Source organism: Mastomys coucha, unplaced genomic scaffold (assembly GCF_008632895.1).
Source record: "Mastomys coucha isolate ucsf_1 unplaced genomic scaffold, UCSF_Mcou_1 pScaffold23, whole genome shotgun sequence".
Classification (NCBI taxonomy): Eukaryota; Metazoa; Chordata; class Mammalia; order Rodentia; family Muridae; genus Mastomys; species Mastomys coucha.
In genome coordinates this window covers 44936213-44954745 of record NW_022196906.1, presented here as the reverse complement: position 1 = coordinate 44954745, position 18533 = coordinate 44936213, and the positions used below count along the sequence as shown (strand labels likewise).

Below are 18533 nucleotides of genomic sequence, written 5' to 3'. Positions count from 1 at the left end.
AGGATGTTTTAAAAAAAAAAAAAAGAAAGGAGTGCCCAAGTGATCATAATAGTTGCCTGAAGCTGCTGCTGCTGAGCATCTGTTAGTATTCCTCTTCTTCATTGCTGAGACTCTTGCTCTGGGTTTTCTTCTGTGGATAACAATACACATGTATGGCGTTTGTGTGTGTAGTGAGTGCTTTGTATGGTGAAATAAGAATACACTAGGCTCTTTGTATCTTTGGGTTCTACATCCTGGGATTTAACCAACCATAGATGGAAAATACTCTCTGAGTAAAATATCACATTATTGCTCATGGGTAGGTCTTACCTCCAATTTTAAATTATATTAAACTTATATACATAGACCTAGGAAACTTGAACCTCTACTAAACTTGTGCAGAGGTTTTTTTTCCTTGCCATTTACCCTAAGCAATTAAATATAACAACTAGTTAAATTGTGCTATATTAGGTATCATACATAATCCAGAGATGATTTTAAATGTGTAGGAAGAAGTATAGATTGTAGGCAAGTACTGTCCCATTTTATATACAGGGTCTGAACAACCAGATTTTAGTACCTACTGTGTGTCCTGTAACCAATCCTCCACAGATGCCGAAGGGCAGTTATATAGTTCATTCTTAGTAAATGGTAATCAGAAATCTCTAATTTTTCCTATTTCATCTACTTGCTTACCCCTTACTTCATTTACTGTATTCTGTTTACAGAAAGCTATAGGCTGTAAATGAAGAAAATTATCCATATTTCTATGGAGAAATATAAATGGCCTTTTTAAATGCCATTTCATTGCCAATTCTTTTACCTGACATTATTAACTTGGTCACAAATAGCTAAGTGTCAGGGAAGGATGCACAGCTGTAGTTAACCCTGGTTTCTACTCCATGTCTGCAGTGCAGTAGCAGCTGCATCATCTCTCACAGGTGCTTAACTCTCTCCTGAAGTGAGTCTTCCACACTGCTTTACTAGGAAGACTCCTCAAAGAGTCTTCATGTAATAATGGAATATTATATGATATTGTAATATTATATGCAATACATGTAATAAAGTAACATGTAGTAATGCCCCTTTAAAAGACAGACATGGGCTGCATCTGTGGCTTTCCTTGCATAAATGAGACCCTCTGTGCCATTTATTAAGTGCATGCTATATTTCAGTGATAGTATATATGTTTTCTACTTACATCTTAACACACACATCATGTTATCACAGAAATAATTTTGGAAGTACTCTGGCAAAGATCCTTGAATATGGACAGGTGTGGTTCTGTGATAGCACAGTGAGCCTGGCTGCTGTTCAGTTTGATTGTCCCACAGAAGCAGGCACCTAGAAAGCATGTGTCCATTAGTACCACTCTCTTGTGACTAAACAGGCTGCTTTCTCTGCCTAAATCTGTAAAAATTAGATTGGGCTGGACAACCTAGACAGTGGTTCTTACTCTCCTGCTAAGAAGTATACTAATGAGCAACTTCAGGCTGTCTCTTCCCTCCATTGAGTTCATTTCACCAGTGTGGGGAAATTCTGAGTGAAGCATTCTATCTGGCTCTTTAAGACATTGACATTTTTATCTTGCTACCTGGCGAGTATCTTTAGTTTACATATATTGAAAAGCTCATCTTAACATTGTGGTTTCAAATGCACATATCACTGTGCCTATCCCAGGCCCCTCACACATCTATCCCAGAGTTTGGATGTGTTTTTGTACAAGAAATTAACCTTTTATTCTTTAAAGTGGATTTAAGTATCTTATTCTTAACTCATTCTATAGTTTTTCTAGATCAGAACCTTACATCTCTATGTACAAGTTACAAAGGTGGCAGAAGTGGCTAGTAATTGAGGTCAAATAAAGAAGACATAGGTTTCTGATCACTTTGGAAAGTGGAATGTAGGTCGAGGTGGCGTTACATTGTAAAGGTGGATATGATTGATGTCCTTTCTTATGTCTACATATGGCCCACCAGGTAGGAATGGGAGGCATTTTCCTGGGTGCATTGTCTGAACCTTATGCTCCTGATGGTTTTTTCACTCCCTCTTTATAGTTAGTTCCTTGTGACCTTTTTCTCAGGAAGTTAATAAGTGGTCTCACGGAAGTAGTGCTGACATTTCATATCTGGGCTCTTTCTATGTCTTTAATCTCATTAATCCTCACTGCATCTTATCTGGGCAGGCAGGCGGATTATTCTCACTGGTGTAGATTTGGAAACCTAAGCTTCAGAGAAGTAAAATACCTTTCCTATGACACTAGAGTTAGAAGAGACAAAACTGTAAGTCAGTTCTGCTTCTCCTGAATTTGTAGTTATTCTACTCCCCCATGAAGCGGCTGTGACATGGTCACAGTCATTGTTGTGCTTAATGCCTACCTATTCTTATGTCAGCAGGCTGAGAGAATCCCTTCCCCAAGGGACTAATGTGTGTTGTCTCAAGGCACAAACAAAGCAGTAGTTTACATTAGCACATTGGTGCCTCATAAAAGCTGCTAGTGGGCATGTTTATTATTGCAGCTTTACAGGCAGGGAACTAAGGTTCACAGGTGCTGACCCTGGCCCCAAAGCCAGTCTGTCTTGCAGTGGAGACCAGGTCTACTCCTGCTTGAGTCTTTGCTTAAGCTTCCTGTGCATGTAATGCCTCACATGCACTGTTGAGAGTCAAATCCTCTTAGTTTCAGGACTCAGAGTAGAAGAGAGTGTAGGACTAACTTGGATAACAGTAAGAATTTGTTTCTTGAGTATTATCAAAAGGGCAAACACATCAATGACAAAGGACACTGAAAGCTTATGTGCATGTGCATATTGAAGGCATTGTGTACAGTGTTTGCAGAGTGCATTCTAGGTACCAAAACTGTAGATTCAGTGTGACTGAGATTATAAGGAGAAGGGATTACAGTTGTTTTGAAGTGTCATGCCAGATGATAGTGGTGCTGGGTGGCTCATAGCAGACCATATGCTATCATGTATTGTGAGGTACTCAGATTGGCATCTGCCTAGAGTGGGATGTATAGACCAACATTTAAAGAGCTGTTACTTACCAGGTTTTCAACCGCCTCAAAAGCTGCTATATGTTACTATGTTGGGTTTTACTCATTTGCCTCCTATAGGCTTTATAGAATTAAAAGTTTATTAGTAATCATCAAACAACTTATGTTCTAGGATAAATCAAATTCACAGTGGTTGTTCACACAAATAGAAAGTTCAGAAAAAAAAAGGCATTGTCATAGTGGTCCTACATTATAAAAATGATTACTGAGAAGTACAGTGCAGTTTGAGAGCAGAGATAAAAGTAACATTTATTTCCATCCCAATAGATTTCGGCTTTGGAAATTTCTTTAAAACTGGTGAACTTCTGGCAACCTGGTGTGGCAGTCCACCTTATGCAGCCCCAGAAGTCTTTGAAGGGCAGCAATATGAAGGACCACAGCTGGATATATGGGTATTGCTTTGCTTTGCTATGTTAAATGTATCTATCATGATAGTCAGTACTCTGGCCTATCTCAGAAGCTCCTGGTAGTATTCTCCCCATCCAATAGACTATTAGTTAGAGCATCTGGAAATGGATCCCTAGGAAAGAATTTCTAGAGACAGGTATTGTCATCCTGATATCAACAATGATTTGAAGTAACATGGTAAATGCTCAAATTCAGACCACTTAGTATTTATTATGCTTAATCTCACCATAGGAGATAAGACTTTTCAGATTTTGAGAAAATAACAAATTTGGACAGGAATCCATCAATCCATGTGATTTTAGAGCCGTGTGACGTTTAGGGAGCCAGAGTGTTTGAAGTGTGCCCTGAAAATGACTGCATCACTTCTTCCCTAGAGCATGGGAGTTGTTCTTTATGTCCTTGTCTGTGGAGCTCTGCCTTTTGATGGACCAACTCTCCCTATTTTGAGGCAGAGAGTTTTGGAAGGAAGATTCCGGATCCCATATTTCATGTCAGAAGGTAACAAGCTGTTCATCGTATTAGTTGTGCATTACAGAATTTATACTGCGTAAAGACCTAGCCAGTTTCCTTACTGAGAGTTTGGTACCAGATAAAATGACTGAGTCATTTTAAAAGCCATGGAGCTCTCAACACCCTCCATGTAGACAAGAGAAGTTCCAGCCTTCCTCTTTGTAACTGAGAACAGATGCTACCCATATTAAGAGCAGCAAGTCTTCCCATTCAGCTTGAGTCTATAAATGTCCCAGAAACACTCCGTAGATACAGGCTTACAATCAATCATTTTATTCTATGTATGAAATAGATTTTCAAAATTAAGTTTTTAAGTTCAAGTTAACTGGTGGGACTCTGGTGAAAGTAGTTGAAATGCCCCCATCCCTACCTGTCTTGTTTTGGGCTGTCATGTAAACAACAGTTTGATTTACTTTTTAGTTGTGTCTTTAGTTTTCTTGGGAAAGCAAGGTCGCATAGGCCTTGGAAACAGACGACTACCTAGATGTAATCCTAAGTTCACCATTCACTGGCCATGCAGTTTTGACTCATCTGTACAGTGGGGCAAACAGTAGTTTGTACTCTGGAGATGTCATAAGGATGGTTAAATTTCTCTGCAGAAAGCACTTAGTACAGTGCCTGAGAGACGTGAGTGGCAGGAAGCTGGGTTGGACGAGGGTAGTGAAGAGCTTGATTTCACTCAGCTGCAGCTGCAGTGTACTTAGTGTAATCAGAAGCCGATCAGTGTACACGGTCCTTGGCGCAACAGTGATGAGAAAGCAGCAGCTCACTGGAAAGAGCTCGATGCTCACCACCTAGCTTTACTGAGCATGCCTCAATATGACCGAAGATCAGTTCATTATTCTTGTTCTGGGAATGAAGCTTAAATTTTTTTCCTTAGTGGAAATCTAAGTCTATAACTAGATAGTTTGAGAAACGCACTAGAAAGATTCCTTTAGCATACAGATAGACTTGTTCTCACCTGTGTTTCTTAAATATTTCTCCAGCATCTGAACTTGACCAGTCTATCATTCATATATTCATTTGCTCATTTGTCCTTCTGCTTTCTAGTAAAGGATACAAAGATTGTTGGACAAGTCACATGGGCCTTGCAAGTATGCTTGAAGGTGATATATGTGACTTTTTTAACATTGCATTTTCCGTAGATTGTGAACACCTCATTAGAAGGATGTTGGTCCTAGATCCTTCCAAACGGCTGAGCATAGCTCAAATCAAGGAGCACAAGTGGATGCTCATAGAGGTTCCTGTACAGAGACCTATTCTCTATCCACAAGAACAGGAAAATGAGCCATCCATTGGAGAATTTAATGAGCAAGTTCTGCGACTGATGCACAGCCTTGGGATTGATCAGCAGAAGACTATTGAGGTAAAGTGATAGAAATGTCTGCAGAGGTTAAAATGTTCTTCTGCATTTATGGCTTGAAGCTCCATGATCACACCTGCTCCTAGTCCTTTAGCACATCCATCCCCAGTGCCTGGGTGTACTGCTCAGGGTTCCCTGAGGACTACATCAGGCTCTATTTATAGTTAGACATTCAATCTCTAAACCCTTCCTTTACCCTATCTGCCAAAACATCCAAGAAAAGAATTTCAGAGGATTAGGAAAAGGCCAAGGTTGAAGCTTAAAAATACAAGGTAGGGAGGCTGGGCATAGTGGGGGTACACTTTTAACCCAATACTGAGAGGCAGACAGATCTCTGTGGGTTCAAGGATAGTCAGGACTACATAGTAAGACCCTATCTCATAAAAATACAGAGTAGAAAGTTTCTTCCAAAGTGAAACATGGATTTCATATCGGTATTAAAATAGTTTATATGGACTACATATATAGAGCAGAACTAAGGGCTGAGCCAAGAGCCAACAGGAAGGAATGAGACTGAAGACAGCCGGTAGGGTTGAGGAGAATCAGAGAAAACAGGCAAGTAGGTTGTGATTTGGAAATACTAATGGATATAGAACTAAGAACTCTATAAACCTGGAAATTTCCTTTTGGCTGTTTTTTACATAGTAGTTAGCATGTTTATAGAACAGATACAGTACTGGCACAACAGCCCCACCAAAAATGAACAGTGCCTTAAGGAGACTGTTTCTTGTCAGCAAAACCAAACTTGCTCTCTTGCTTTGTGCATTGTGCACAAACGTTTTCCCACGTTTATCCATGGAGTAGATCCTGGGTGGCGGCTTGTGTGGGGGTCCTCTAGTCTGTGAATTTTTGTTTCCAGTGAGGGATTTGTGGATCCACACTGCCCCATACAGCGCCCAACAGACTGGCAGGTAGAATTAGAAGCCAAAAGAGAAGTTGTTGCTCTGTGGCATTGACGTCCAGGGAAAGCTGGCAGGCTAGTAATGTGAAAAATTTGGGAAGCAAGTTTATTTTCAAGGTTTCCAAATGGTGGAGCTACAAAAACAAGAGGAATAGATTACCTAAGAATGCAGACACACCAACTCTCCATCTAGCATCCAGATGTGATTCTCCAGCCTAAAATAATCACCAGAAAGTCTTCAAAGGCTTTGTTCATTCACCTGAACTTCCAGTGATTTGAACCTTGACTAAAGCTATAAAGTTAGAAGTTTGGGCACAGGGATTTGATCAATTTACACCTAATTACCACTCTGAGAGGGGCCATATCACAGCACTGGCAGCCACTGTGTGAAGCAGTGATGACATTTTTTCTTAATACAGAAAAATTAATGGATCCCTGATAAAGAAATAGGACCAGTCATTTAAAGATGTCATCTCTGATGAATCTAGAGCCTGAAGTGTGTGTCTTCCTGTCTGAATTCTAGAAAAGCTTTTGCTCGGAGGTATACTTCACTACTGTATTTTTAAGTATGTTGGTGTCTAAAATTATGGGAATGAAAACAACACCTCTAACATCTTAAGCCAAAATCACTGTGGAAATGTATGTGAGTAGATCTCAGAGGGCTCACTTTTCCAGTGCCCTTGTGCTGAACATCATGACAGAGACTGCACTTCCCTTCTTAGAAGACATGAGACAGAAAGAAAAGGCTTTGTGATTTCATTTTCATGATACATGATTATACCCTCTCTTTAAAAGTGGTATAGACTCCTTCATAGGTTTTCACAGTTCTCTACCTTCAGCACCTGTTTTCTCTTTCAGTCTTTGCAAAACAAGAGCTATAATCACTTTGCTGCCATTTATTTCTTGTTGGTGGAACGTCTGAAATCACATAGGAGCAGTTTTCCTGTGGAGCAGAGACTTGATGGCCGCCAGCGCCGGCCTAGCACCATTGCTGAACAAACAGTTGCCAAGGTAATGATAGCCATGTAGCCACTACTTTCATTTTGTATGTGCCTTTTTATGTTGGACACATTTTTTATCATTTGGTACAAAAAGTTAGGATCTCATCCTCTACAGTTTTTTTCTAGAAAGTCTCATCCACTGTCATTCACTAGATTTTCAAAGCTTTTAGTATCTTCCTCCTTTTAAGAATTAACTTTCTTTTCAGTTGTTTTCTTTTAAGAGATATTTTATCGTTTAACCATTTGCTAATATTGAGAATTAATGGAAGTAGCCTGTACTTTCAGTTCATTTATAGAATTTTTTTTACATATTGACTGTGTGCAAGCTGTTGTTATTAGGCACTCTAAGAGTTTGAATGCATGGGACACCATCCTTGCTCTCAGAGCTGTATCGTAGAAACAAAGATGCAACCAGAATCATCCTTCAAAGCAGGATGAGGGCAAGGGAGAGAGAGGCTCAGAAAATAGGGAGCCTTATGGGAGAGATGACATGTAAAACAGGCCTTCATGAAGGTGTGAGACCTTGACAGGGACACACAGTACCGAAGACATTGTTGACTAGAGAGGAGACACCCAGTGATAGACACAGCTACTCACATGGACCATTGTAGGTCTTGTTCCTAATAATTCAGCCCATATGAACTGAAATCTACAGAAATAAAAATTGGAGTGGTAAGTGGAAGTCATATTGTGAAAATCTCTAAATGCCAAGGATGACTTATAAGTGAAGACATGATAATGAGCTTCTGAAGACATGAAGTAGTTAGTTTGGGAGATGGAAAAGATGGTTTGGCTAGGAGAGACCAGGGGCAGGAGGTTGTTTATTGTTTGTTTTGGGACAGGATCTCACTGGCTGGCTTAGAACTTGCTATATATACTAAACTGGCCTTGAACTCAGACATTTGCTCGCCTGTCCTTCCCAAGTACTGAGATTAAAGGAATGTACCACCATGCTCAGCCTTGGAAGAGCAGAAATATTTGAGAAATGCTTACAAGATTCTCATACTAAGTGGGATGCAGAATGCTGAAGATTTAATGTGGTGCTGGGAGAAACAGAGGCAAAGGCTAAGAAAGGCAGACCTCGTGTGAGCTTAGCTCTGATTTGGAGGTGCAACTGCACTTAGTGGTTAAAAGCAGGAACACCAGAGCAAAGTGCAGATTCTGTGCTTCCCTTTTTTAAAGTGTCAGTGACACTAAGTGCAGTGAAAAGGTGAGTTGATACTTGTGAAGCCCAAGAATAGCACAAAGCAAATGCTGAGTGTCTGTTCCACAGCAGAGCTAGAGATGGCCTTCTTCTCCCTGTCCTCAAAGCCCTGAGTGAGGGCACAGTGGGGTCAGGGCTCAGGCCAGGAGAGGATGTGACCTGAGAGGTCTCAGACTTGTCTGTGCAGAGGCTGGGAGAGGAGTGCGTCTCCCAGTTAGATGCTTCTGCTTCTGTAAGCAGCACTTGTAGTTCAGTGGGATTCTGATTGACATGAGGAGCTTTGGCAGTGGTTTCTACAGAACACAAGAAGGGAGGAGGATGAACATTCTTGATTTCTAACAGGTGAATTTTATGTATACATATATATATACTAGTATCTTAAAAATAATGTGGTAATGCAAATGTGAGGGAATACTACATCAATGTAGCTCCAGATATTTGGATCAGAGTATTTCTAAGCACTCGAGAATCTTCAAAATTGAATAGCACTGCTTTTAAGCAAGAGTGAAAGGGGAAAAAAGAACTCCTAAGCTACGTTGATAGTAGTGAGCTGTACTGATGTGCTTCCTATATACAAGTGTGGCCAGACAAAGGGATAGGAAACAGGATGCCCAATGCAGTAAGAGGCTTTCTCAGCTAAGCTTCTTCATTCTTCTTAAACATTCACAAATGAGAGTGGTGAGGGCTCTCATCAGCAGTTGTTCCCCAGCACGTGCATGTGTTATTGTACAAGATATCCTTTCCTATCTGTGTGGTAAGCAAATCCCTCAGATATCTCAACTTATATTTGATTTGGCTTGAGGTACAGGTATATAGTATAAGTGGCTTCTTTTACTTGCTGACTTTGTTACTGCCAAGCACACCACACGTTCTTTTCATTGTACGCAGTTGCCAGGTCACCATCAAACTGTGCATACTATAATTTCATATGTGTCCAATTCTAATAGAAGGCTTCCCAGCTTACCTACTAACTTGTTGAAAGTGCCTTCTGGGCCCTCTAACATGGAGGTCCCACAGCTGAAGAAATGTTCCCTGCCCTCTGTGTTTTAGTGTGCCTTGTTAAAAAACTGATTGATTTCTCTGTTTATTTGGATGTAAGTTTTAATAGAGCATCTTTGTTTTAATTCTCTGATTTTTTTGTTTGTTTAAAGAGAGAGTAGATCACTTGTTCCCTGACATTGCAATAAACAAAACTGAGAAAACAGCATGATCTAATACAGAGACCACACACACTATAGAATCACGCAGACCTTAAGTTCCATATAGAGATGAATGATTTTACTCAGGTAAGAATTTCTGAGATCCTATGTTCATAAATATAAAAGGAAAATGGTGCCTCCTTAATAAGATTGCTACCAAGGGCTGGAGAGATGGCTCAGTGGTTAAGAGCACTGACTGCTCTTCCAGAGGTCCTGAGTTCAATTCCCAGCAGCCACATGGTGGCTCACCACCATCCCAATGCCATCTTCTGGTGTGTCTGAAGACAGCTACAATGTACTCATATTAAATAAAATAAATAAATAAATCTTTACTCCCTCCCCCCCAAAAAAGGTTGCTGCCAAGATAAAACTAGTCAACCTGTGGGGACAGTTACAGCTCCCATCTGCAAGGCAGTGTCATAGCCACTGAGGCCCCTGAAATATTCAGGAGCCAACCCATGCTCATAGGGAGGCATTAGTGATGGAGTACCCTTATTATTTTGTAAACAACAGTGAACTGTTCACTGTAGGTAGGTGGCTAGTACTCTCATTCACTGTGTATCATGCCAGAAATATCAGGCAACAATTTAGGAAAAGAAAACTCTTACCTTTTTCTCAACAACCCTAAATACTAGTTTTTAACAACCCTCCTACTTCAAGTTTGTATCAGCTTTAAGCAAGTGAAAATGAAATGGTTGTCTCTCTTCTTTAATTGCTGATTAGAGGTCGCTCCACAATCATTGGACAAAGCTTACTTTTAAGTTGTTTGGGTTGCCATAGCAAGATGCCAGATGAGCATTTACTTTCTCATGGTTCTGAGGTTCAAGGAACATGATCTGGTACCTGCAGTGAGTTTCTGCCCCAGCTCTCTTCTAAGCTAATAGATGGCTACCTCCTGCTGTGCCCTCTCAGCACATGGATTATGGGGAAACCTTGTGTGTCTGCCATGTAACAAAGGCCTGTAACTCAGTGGCCAGCAGGGACAAACCTAGTAACATTCTCATCATTTGAGAATACCTTTGTGCTTGATATCCTCCCTGATTAAAAAGGACAGTTTTCCCCCAGTCCTCAGGATTGAATCCAGGGCTTTGTAGGTCCTTGTTAAATACTCAACCGTGCCACATCTCAACTTCTGAAAGACAGTCAGCTCACAGATTTGTAAAATATATCATTCTGTTTCCTAGGAAGTGTCACACCAAAATATTACTCCTCAATCTAAGTTCATGGTCACTTTCTGCAGTCCAAATCGAATGTAAAATTTGTGGAAGAGACCAAGTGTAACAGTGGGTTTGAAATCCTAGCACTGTGGAGCCTGATATAGGAGGATTAAGGTATCAGTGTGAGCTAGAACTCCAAAATAAGATTTTAAGAAAAAAAAAAAAAGAAGGAAAAGAAAAGAAAGGAAAGGAAAAGTTGTCAAGGAAAATGTGATGTGCTTAATCTGATACAACTCAGTACACCCTAAAGAATTAGGGAAACAGGATAGAGCTAGAACAACATTGTGATCAGATATGGCATCTCATTTCCAGTGCACTATCTTCAAGTAAGGCATTCCCTGCTCTCAGACAGATGGACCAGGGTAAGAAATTGGGGAACTAGAAATCAAATTTTTTATTTTACCCTTTAATTGAAAGCTGGTGATAGGGTAGGAATGTACTAAATGTACACTTATTAGGAAATGAAAGTGTTCGTGGAGAGATGCCCAAGATATACAACATAAGCCCAAAGAAAAATGATGGGCAAGCATCTGATCCTCCATTGTGCTCAGAGAGTTTTCCCATCCACTGGCCACTTATGGCTTGCTCTTGTTTTATTCTTTCTTTTATGCAATATATCTGATATTAGTATCACAGTGTATCCTATATAAAGTATATTTTCAGTATACCCAAAATTTTGAAATGTATAGTAAGAATATACCCCCTACTTAAAAATTATCAATTGAGCTGAACATGAGATGGTGTATGTCTTTAATCCAATTGGGAGGTAGAAGCTATTGGCTTTCTATAAGTTCTAGGCTAGCCTGGACTACACAGTGAGTTCCAAGTAAAAACAAAAAACAAACAACAGCAAAAATCAATTTAAAATTCCAACTGGAAGCCATGAAAGACTGGCTGACTCCAAAACTGCATTTGTCTTCCTGTCCGGGTGTTTCGTTCTTGGGGTTGTTTTAAGACTGGGAGGAAGAGCGTTTATGATGCTAAGCTGAAGGTTTCACATGTTACCTTTCAGCCTTAACTTCACTATGAAGTGGGTATTACACCCATTTATAGGAGTTAAGAAAAGATTCATAGAAAGTCAAATTGCCTGATAAAAGTCATCATGGAAATAATAAGTGATAGATCCATAAATCAGACCCATGCCTTGAAAAATAAATTACAATTTCATGTGGTTTTGTCTCTTTGTTTGTCTGAATTTAACAGTTACCATCCTGTATCTTCTGTCATAACTGTAGCAGGGAAAATGGAGGCCGTGCTTCTTCCTGTGGGAGTCTGGTATGATGACTGTTCCCCAGATGTTTCACAGTGTGTGTTATGTTCAAAGCACATATAAGAAGTTATTCTGAAGGTTTCTAGGCTGTGGATAGAAGGGGAAATGTTAGTCCTTGTTCACTTAAAGCACTAACAAAGGAGACAGAAGAATGGAATGAACCACTCACAGGAAGCCAGTGTGGTGGCACATGCCTGATACCCCATCACTTAAGAGTTACAAGCAGTAGGCCCAGAGTTTATAAGAAAGAAAAACAGAAATAGACCCAAGCTCTCTAGAGCAGGCTGGTCCCAGGACTGGAACTCTACAGCAATAAGCATTTCTCCTGTCACTCTGGCTGTATTCAGACTGCATCTTCTCAAAACAAAGGGACCTTCCTGTCACCTTGAGTAGCCACTTCTGTCGTCTTCCTCTTCTCATGGGGAGGGGAAGTAAGAAACAGAATTATTTCCTATACTAATATTGTACTAGCTATGGGGCTTGTATACATCTGTGCCTCCTTGTTGAGCTTCTGTGGGCTTTTTTTGTTTTTTTTTTTAATCTTTCCAGGTAGCATGTTATTTATTTATTTATTTATTTATTTATTTATTTATTTATTTATTTATTTTGGCTTTTCGAGACAGGGTTTCTCTGTGTAGCCCTGGCTGTCCTGGAACTCACTCTGTAGACCAGGCTGGCCTCAAACTCAGAAATCCGCCTGCCTCTGCCTCCCAGGTGCTGGACTAAAGGCGTGCACCACCACTGCCCGGCAGCATATTTAAAAAAAAAAAAATAGTTTATTGAATTGAGACAAAGACCGTTCTTTGATTCTTTACAAAGGCTATCTTGTCACCTGTGTGAAAGATTATCATTATGAGACAGGAACCAAATTCTGTATAATTAATTTGAGAATATCTGAGTAGTGAGATTTTAAATTCAGTGTTTACCACATGTGTGTGCACGCATACACATACACACCCAATCAAGTCTTTTCTGGAGTTCCAGCAAATAACTCTTTTGTTCCAAGAGCAGTGAGCGTATTTATTCCCACACTATCTGTTCTTGCCATATTTTCAGGCACAAACTGTGGGGCTACCAGTGACCTTGCATCCACCGAGCATGAGACTGATGCGATCTACCCTCCTCCCGCAGGCATCCACTGTGGAGGCCTTTTCATTTCCAACATCCAGCTGTCAAGCAGAAGCTGCCTTTATGGAGGAAGAGTGTGTCGACACTCCAAAGGTATGGGTGGTGCTTGCAGTGCAGAGTGGCTGGAAACCTCAGTTTGATACACAGTGACATAGTATGCTTTAGTTGAATGTTGCTTTGGTGAAGAATTTTATTAAAATGTTCAGAGATCAGCTCTGATCATTTAAATAACAATTCCAGGCCACGTAAGCCCTCTTCTTCCTTCCCTAACCAGTTCCTCTTCTTTCCCAAGTTTTAAAGATTCTTCATAAATGTTTGGGTGCATGACTGGTTCAGAAGACTATCGACTCTTCACAAGTTATGATTTTAAAAACAAAATGTTACCTATTGTGCTGGGTTACACTTTATTGTTGATGTGTCCTTTCTGCACCATAAATACACAGTATAGGGTCTCCTTTTGACTGAGTAGATATCCTTCTTGATCCGCCTGGGCATGCTCAAAGGGTTTAGTCTGTATTCGGAGGACTGACAGGAAATGGAAGGTAACTGCTGCTTTCATGCAATGATTCTTTTTGACTTGTAATGTAAGTGGTATATACTCAGTACCAAGTGCCATAGCGATGATCATATTAATAGGAAACAGTGTCCTAAAAGAATGTAGAGTGTGCTCAGACTGCTCCCCTAAGATGTGTGAATTTGGGCAAGGTGAACTTCATTTTTCTCTGTATAAAACTATGTTCTATATATGTATTTTAGGAGGCCAATGTGACAATCAAGTAAGATAATCTATGTGATTTAGAGTAGATTTTAAATAGTTGACAAATACTGTTTTCCCATATTTTACTCTCTTTAGGTAACAAAAACATGAATCAGACATGAACTTGCCTAATACCCTACTAGACTGTGGTCTAACAAAAATTGTATGGAACTAATACAGCAGACCAATTACTGAATTAACTGATGAAGTGTCACATAGCGAGATGTAAGTCAAATGAACCTAGAAAGAGGTAGGGGAATTGATTTTGTACTTGATCAGGAAAATTTGGGGGTAACTCTCAGAAGTAGAGTTGCAAAGTAGAGTAGAATCTGTGTGGCTGGAAACTAGGGAGGGGTTTCATCAGAGAAGGGAGGATGCTGTAGCTAATCAGGCCCCTCTAAGTCAAAGCAGTTGTTCCTCTGAGGAAAAGGGCATGGAAAGGAAAACTGTACAAGTAAAAACATATATATTCACTTTGAAGGGCAAGCAAGCAGGTCAGTTCTCTGGCAATGTTCCAGGTGTAGAACTGGTGAATTATTGGGTGGGATAGCTGATAGAATAGTCAGACACCAACTGAAGACCTAAGCAAGGAGACACTGCATGCATGCTGGTCTTGGAGACTGCCTGAATGGTTCTCCAGCAGACAGGTGAGGGAGCAAGGACAATGGGAGGTTAATAAGCACAGGTCCAGGAGGTAGATGGTACAGGACCTGAAATATGGGAATGGTCATGAAATAGGAGAGGAGGGGATGCTAACAGTGGGGTTAAGAGGGTAGAACTCCAAGCCTAGAAATGGGATGGCAAATGCCATTCGGTTAAGACCCCTGGATGTCAGGCAGATTCATAAGATGCATGGGCTTTGTGGAGCACAGTGGTGGTGGCAGCTCCAAAGCAGACTTGTATAGCAGGTGGTCAGCCAACTTATTATACAAGAATAGTTACTGTCCAGCCCTAAAGATGAGGCTACTTCCTGTGGACAGTCTGTTTTCTACGCCTGTGTTTTTCTAGCATTATACATTAGTGATAAATTCATGCTCAGCATTTAGACATAAAATAGGGCAGCATAATTCATTTTTACAATCTAATTCTCTTGAAGAGATTAAAATGCAGTGTGTTGAAGTCTTGCCTGTAAGGGCACCAGGCCCAAAACACAGATTGGGCACTGTCTGCTATAATATATAGGGCAAGCTATTTTTAAAGCTTGTGATTGTTGTAGTTACTAGGAAACAGACAGGAAATGGTTTGCTGAAGATACAGACACTGCTAGATGGTATATTCACATTTGTAGAAGTGAGAGTCAAACTGGAACTGGCCCCAGCACTGGCATTGCCCCCTGAAACAAACAGGCCATAAACATCTCCAGGACTGATGTGGATCATTTTGTTATATCCTTCTGGCTACCTTCCTTTGAGGCCCATAAATAAATGCATACACCAAAGAATCTTTCAGTTCCTTTGTTCATATGGCTTCATATACATTCACTATAGTCTAGTTGTTTTCTGAAAGATTATCATAGCTGTATATATTGGTAATTCCATTTCTACTGTGATCAAGAATTAGTATTGTACATTTAAGAGCACATCACTTCTCATTCCCTTGTTAGTAAAATCACTGAAGGATTCTGACTTGAAACTTTGACTTGGGATTTCTAGGGCAGGAGGGAAGGCATTTTTCTGAGCAGTAATTAAGACCCTAAGGACGTAGAGCCCATGGTAGGAGGACAGTTGCACAAACTGTAGAGTAAATCTGCCATGTACATACATTTCAGTCCATTTGTAATATATTAAAGACTATAATAAAAAGATTTCCAAGTTCACACCTTTACTAGCTGGTTGAAAATGCAAGTGTAGCCCCCTACACATTTGCAGCAAATGTGCAGCTTGGTCTTCAGGTGGGTTCCCTAACAAGTGAAGCGGGGCTGACTCAGAGTCTGTTCTCTACCATTGGATCCCCTTCCCCAACCTGGACTGACTAGCAGGGCCTCAGCAGGGGAGGATTTGATTAGTCTTGCTGGGACTAGATGTCCCAGGGTGGGGTGGTACCCAAGGGGGGCTCCTCCTCTGAAAAGAAATGGAGAGGGTAATGAGGGGAGTGATTTGTAAGTGCTGGACTGGGAGGAGAGGAGACAGAAGGTGGGCTGCGATTGGGATGTTAAGTGAATAAAAAATAAATTACTGGGGGAAAAAATGCAAGAGTAGGGGAGGCATTCGGTGTATAATTGCACCTTGGTAGCTCTAATTATGAAAGTGATATACATGAGAGATGGCTGGAAAGCAAACCAGACTCTTAGTGGTGCCGAGCTCTAGGGGCTTTGGGGAGAAATTTCACTTTCACTTCTGGATTTAAAATTTAAAATTATACTTTGAAATAAAAACATAAAAATAAAAATCATGAAAATCATGTATGACAATGTGAAGAGAATAAAGATAAAATTAATTTAGCTTTAGTTCACTACTCAAAGATTAGCTATTTGATGTCATACTATAAATTGGTAGATAAGTTATAGGATGGTTCAGTGGGTGAAAAAATTATAAAAATTATTTCCTATTATGTGTAATTTTGTACCTTTTGTATCTAACAATGTATCATAAGAATGTTTCCCATGTCCTGAAGTAGTCTTTACAAGCAAGTTTTAACAATTATGCAAGCCACTGCTTTGTATATCTATTTAACTACTCCCCTCTTGTTGTACACAGTTATTTCCCTTCTCTTGCATCCTTAAATAGGCTTATGGTGAATAATTTTACTTCTGAGTGTCTAGCTCTTCTGCCCTGTTATTTAAGGATAGGGTTCTAAAGCTGAGTGTGAGGGGCACATAAAGCTGGTACTGAGTGGAATAAGGCAAGAGAACAAAGGTACAGAGGTGTTCTTGGCACACAGTAGACTGCCATCTTTTTAAAAAAAGTTTCTGCATTGGAGTTGTTTCTTTCCTTCTTCACCTGTTTAATTTGCCTCAGGCAGGAAAACAGTGTAGTAGTTTAATTCATATGCCTTTTTATTGAAAAGCACTCTGCTTTGTTTAAAAAAAAATAGCAACAAAGTGTATTGAATTGTAAAAGAAGTATTTTTCTGAATTATATTATTAGTTGACTCTTCCAACAACTTTACAACCATTTTACAAATGGGGGTTGTGCGGGGAGGAGCTTGGGTAGAGCCTAAACAACCAACTTGTCAGTGATGGAGCTTAGGTTGAGCTCCATACCTGCTGAGTGTGTGCCACATTTGCCAGGGACATGGAATACAGTTAAGTAAGGTACATTTCTCTCCTCCAAACTCAGTAGCTTGTATTATGCTTTTGGAGTATTTTATGAACCTACTCATATAATACCATGAAATACCTACAAAATACCATAGACTGAGTAGCTGAAACAGCAGAAATTCTCTCATTATTCTTGATGCCAGAGGACAAGATAGAGTTAATTCCAGCTGGCTCATAAGCAATTATGAAGTCTTCCTGTTTTAGACAGCCACCATCTCACTTTGTCTGTAGACATCACACAGCCTTTCTTGTGTACCCATTGGGGAACTGGGAACAAGCTCTCTAATGTCTCTCCTTCTGACATCAGACACTTAACCCTCCTGCTTCGTCTCCTGGGTGTACCGCCACAGCTGGGTTAGTGTGTCTTTTCTTTATTTTGTTTTTTAAAGATGTAGCTTACTTTTTAAAGTATGGTTATGTGTATTTATTTGTCTCTGTGGGCATATACACATGAATGTTGTACCCATTGAGGCCAGAGGTGTCTGTTCCCCTGGAGGTAAGCCTGTTGACATCAGTGCAGGGAGCCAAATTTGGATCCTCTGCAAAAGCAGCAATATGCATCTTAACTGTTGATCTGTCTTGCCACCACCATCGTGCACCCCCCCCATATGTCTTTTCTTATAAAGATTCTGATCCTATTAGGTCAGGGCTTCACTCATTTACAGGCTCCATCCCCAAATTCAGCCACCTTGGGAATTATGAATTTAGAGAGGCAGGCTCAGGGGCTTTCTCAGTCAGTGATGAAGCCTCAGAGGTGCTATACATACAGCACCTAGTGCATATGAGGTCTCTGAAAACAAAATGTTAGAAATTATACATTTTGGCCACATCTTAAAATCCTGTCATTTAATCTGTCTAGAGTATTTCTAGAGTATAATTCCTTATTTCTAGCAGCTTATGTCATTTATGTAAATTAACCCAAAATTTTAGTCATACATCCTTGTAAAGTGTCTTAGTGGATGGTTAAGGAGCTTCTAAGTATGGGTTCTCAGTCATTCTTTCTTGCAAGAAGACAGTGAAATACACCAAAGGGGAGAAACATACCTGGGATTCTTTTACATCGAATCTCTCAGTAACTTAGCATGTCTTTGTTAGTTTGTTGTCAGCTTTCACAAGGTCAAGTCATCTGGTAAAAGGGAACTTCAGTTGAGAAAATATCCATACCAGATTGGCTTGTGAGCAGGTTTGTGGAACATTTTCTTATTAATGATTGATGGAGGCGAGCCTAGCTCACTGGAGGCAGGCCTACCCCCAGGGCATGTGGTCCTGGGTGTTATTTAAAAAA

The 18533-nt window shown here is 40.2% G+C and overlaps 1 protein-coding gene across 4 annotated transcripts in view; it reads left to right on the top strand.

Annotated features, from left to right (window-relative positions):
* The window catches only part of Sik2 (salt inducible kinase 2), a 112637-nt gene that overhangs the window by 85314 nt on the left and 8790 nt on the right, over window positions 1–18533 (top strand). For 3 of the 4 annotated variants that reach the window (XR_004111763.1, XR_004111762.1, XM_031345113.1), the window contains exons 5-9: window positions 3299–3423; window positions 3814–3937; window positions 5095–5315; window positions 7072–7224; window positions 13161–13325. Coding sequence is in view for 2 of the 4 variants with exons in the window: in XM_031345113.1 (XP_031200973.1) it covers window positions 3299–3423; window positions 3814–3937; window positions 5095–5315; window positions 7072–7224; window positions 13161–13325 (788 nt within the window). In the remaining 2 variants the exon portion in view is untranslated. The remainder of the gene's footprint in view (window positions 1–3298; window positions 3424–3813; window positions 3938–5094; window positions 5316–7071; window positions 7225–13160; window positions 13326–18533) is intronic. The other variant, XM_031345115.1, reaches the window with a different exon arrangement.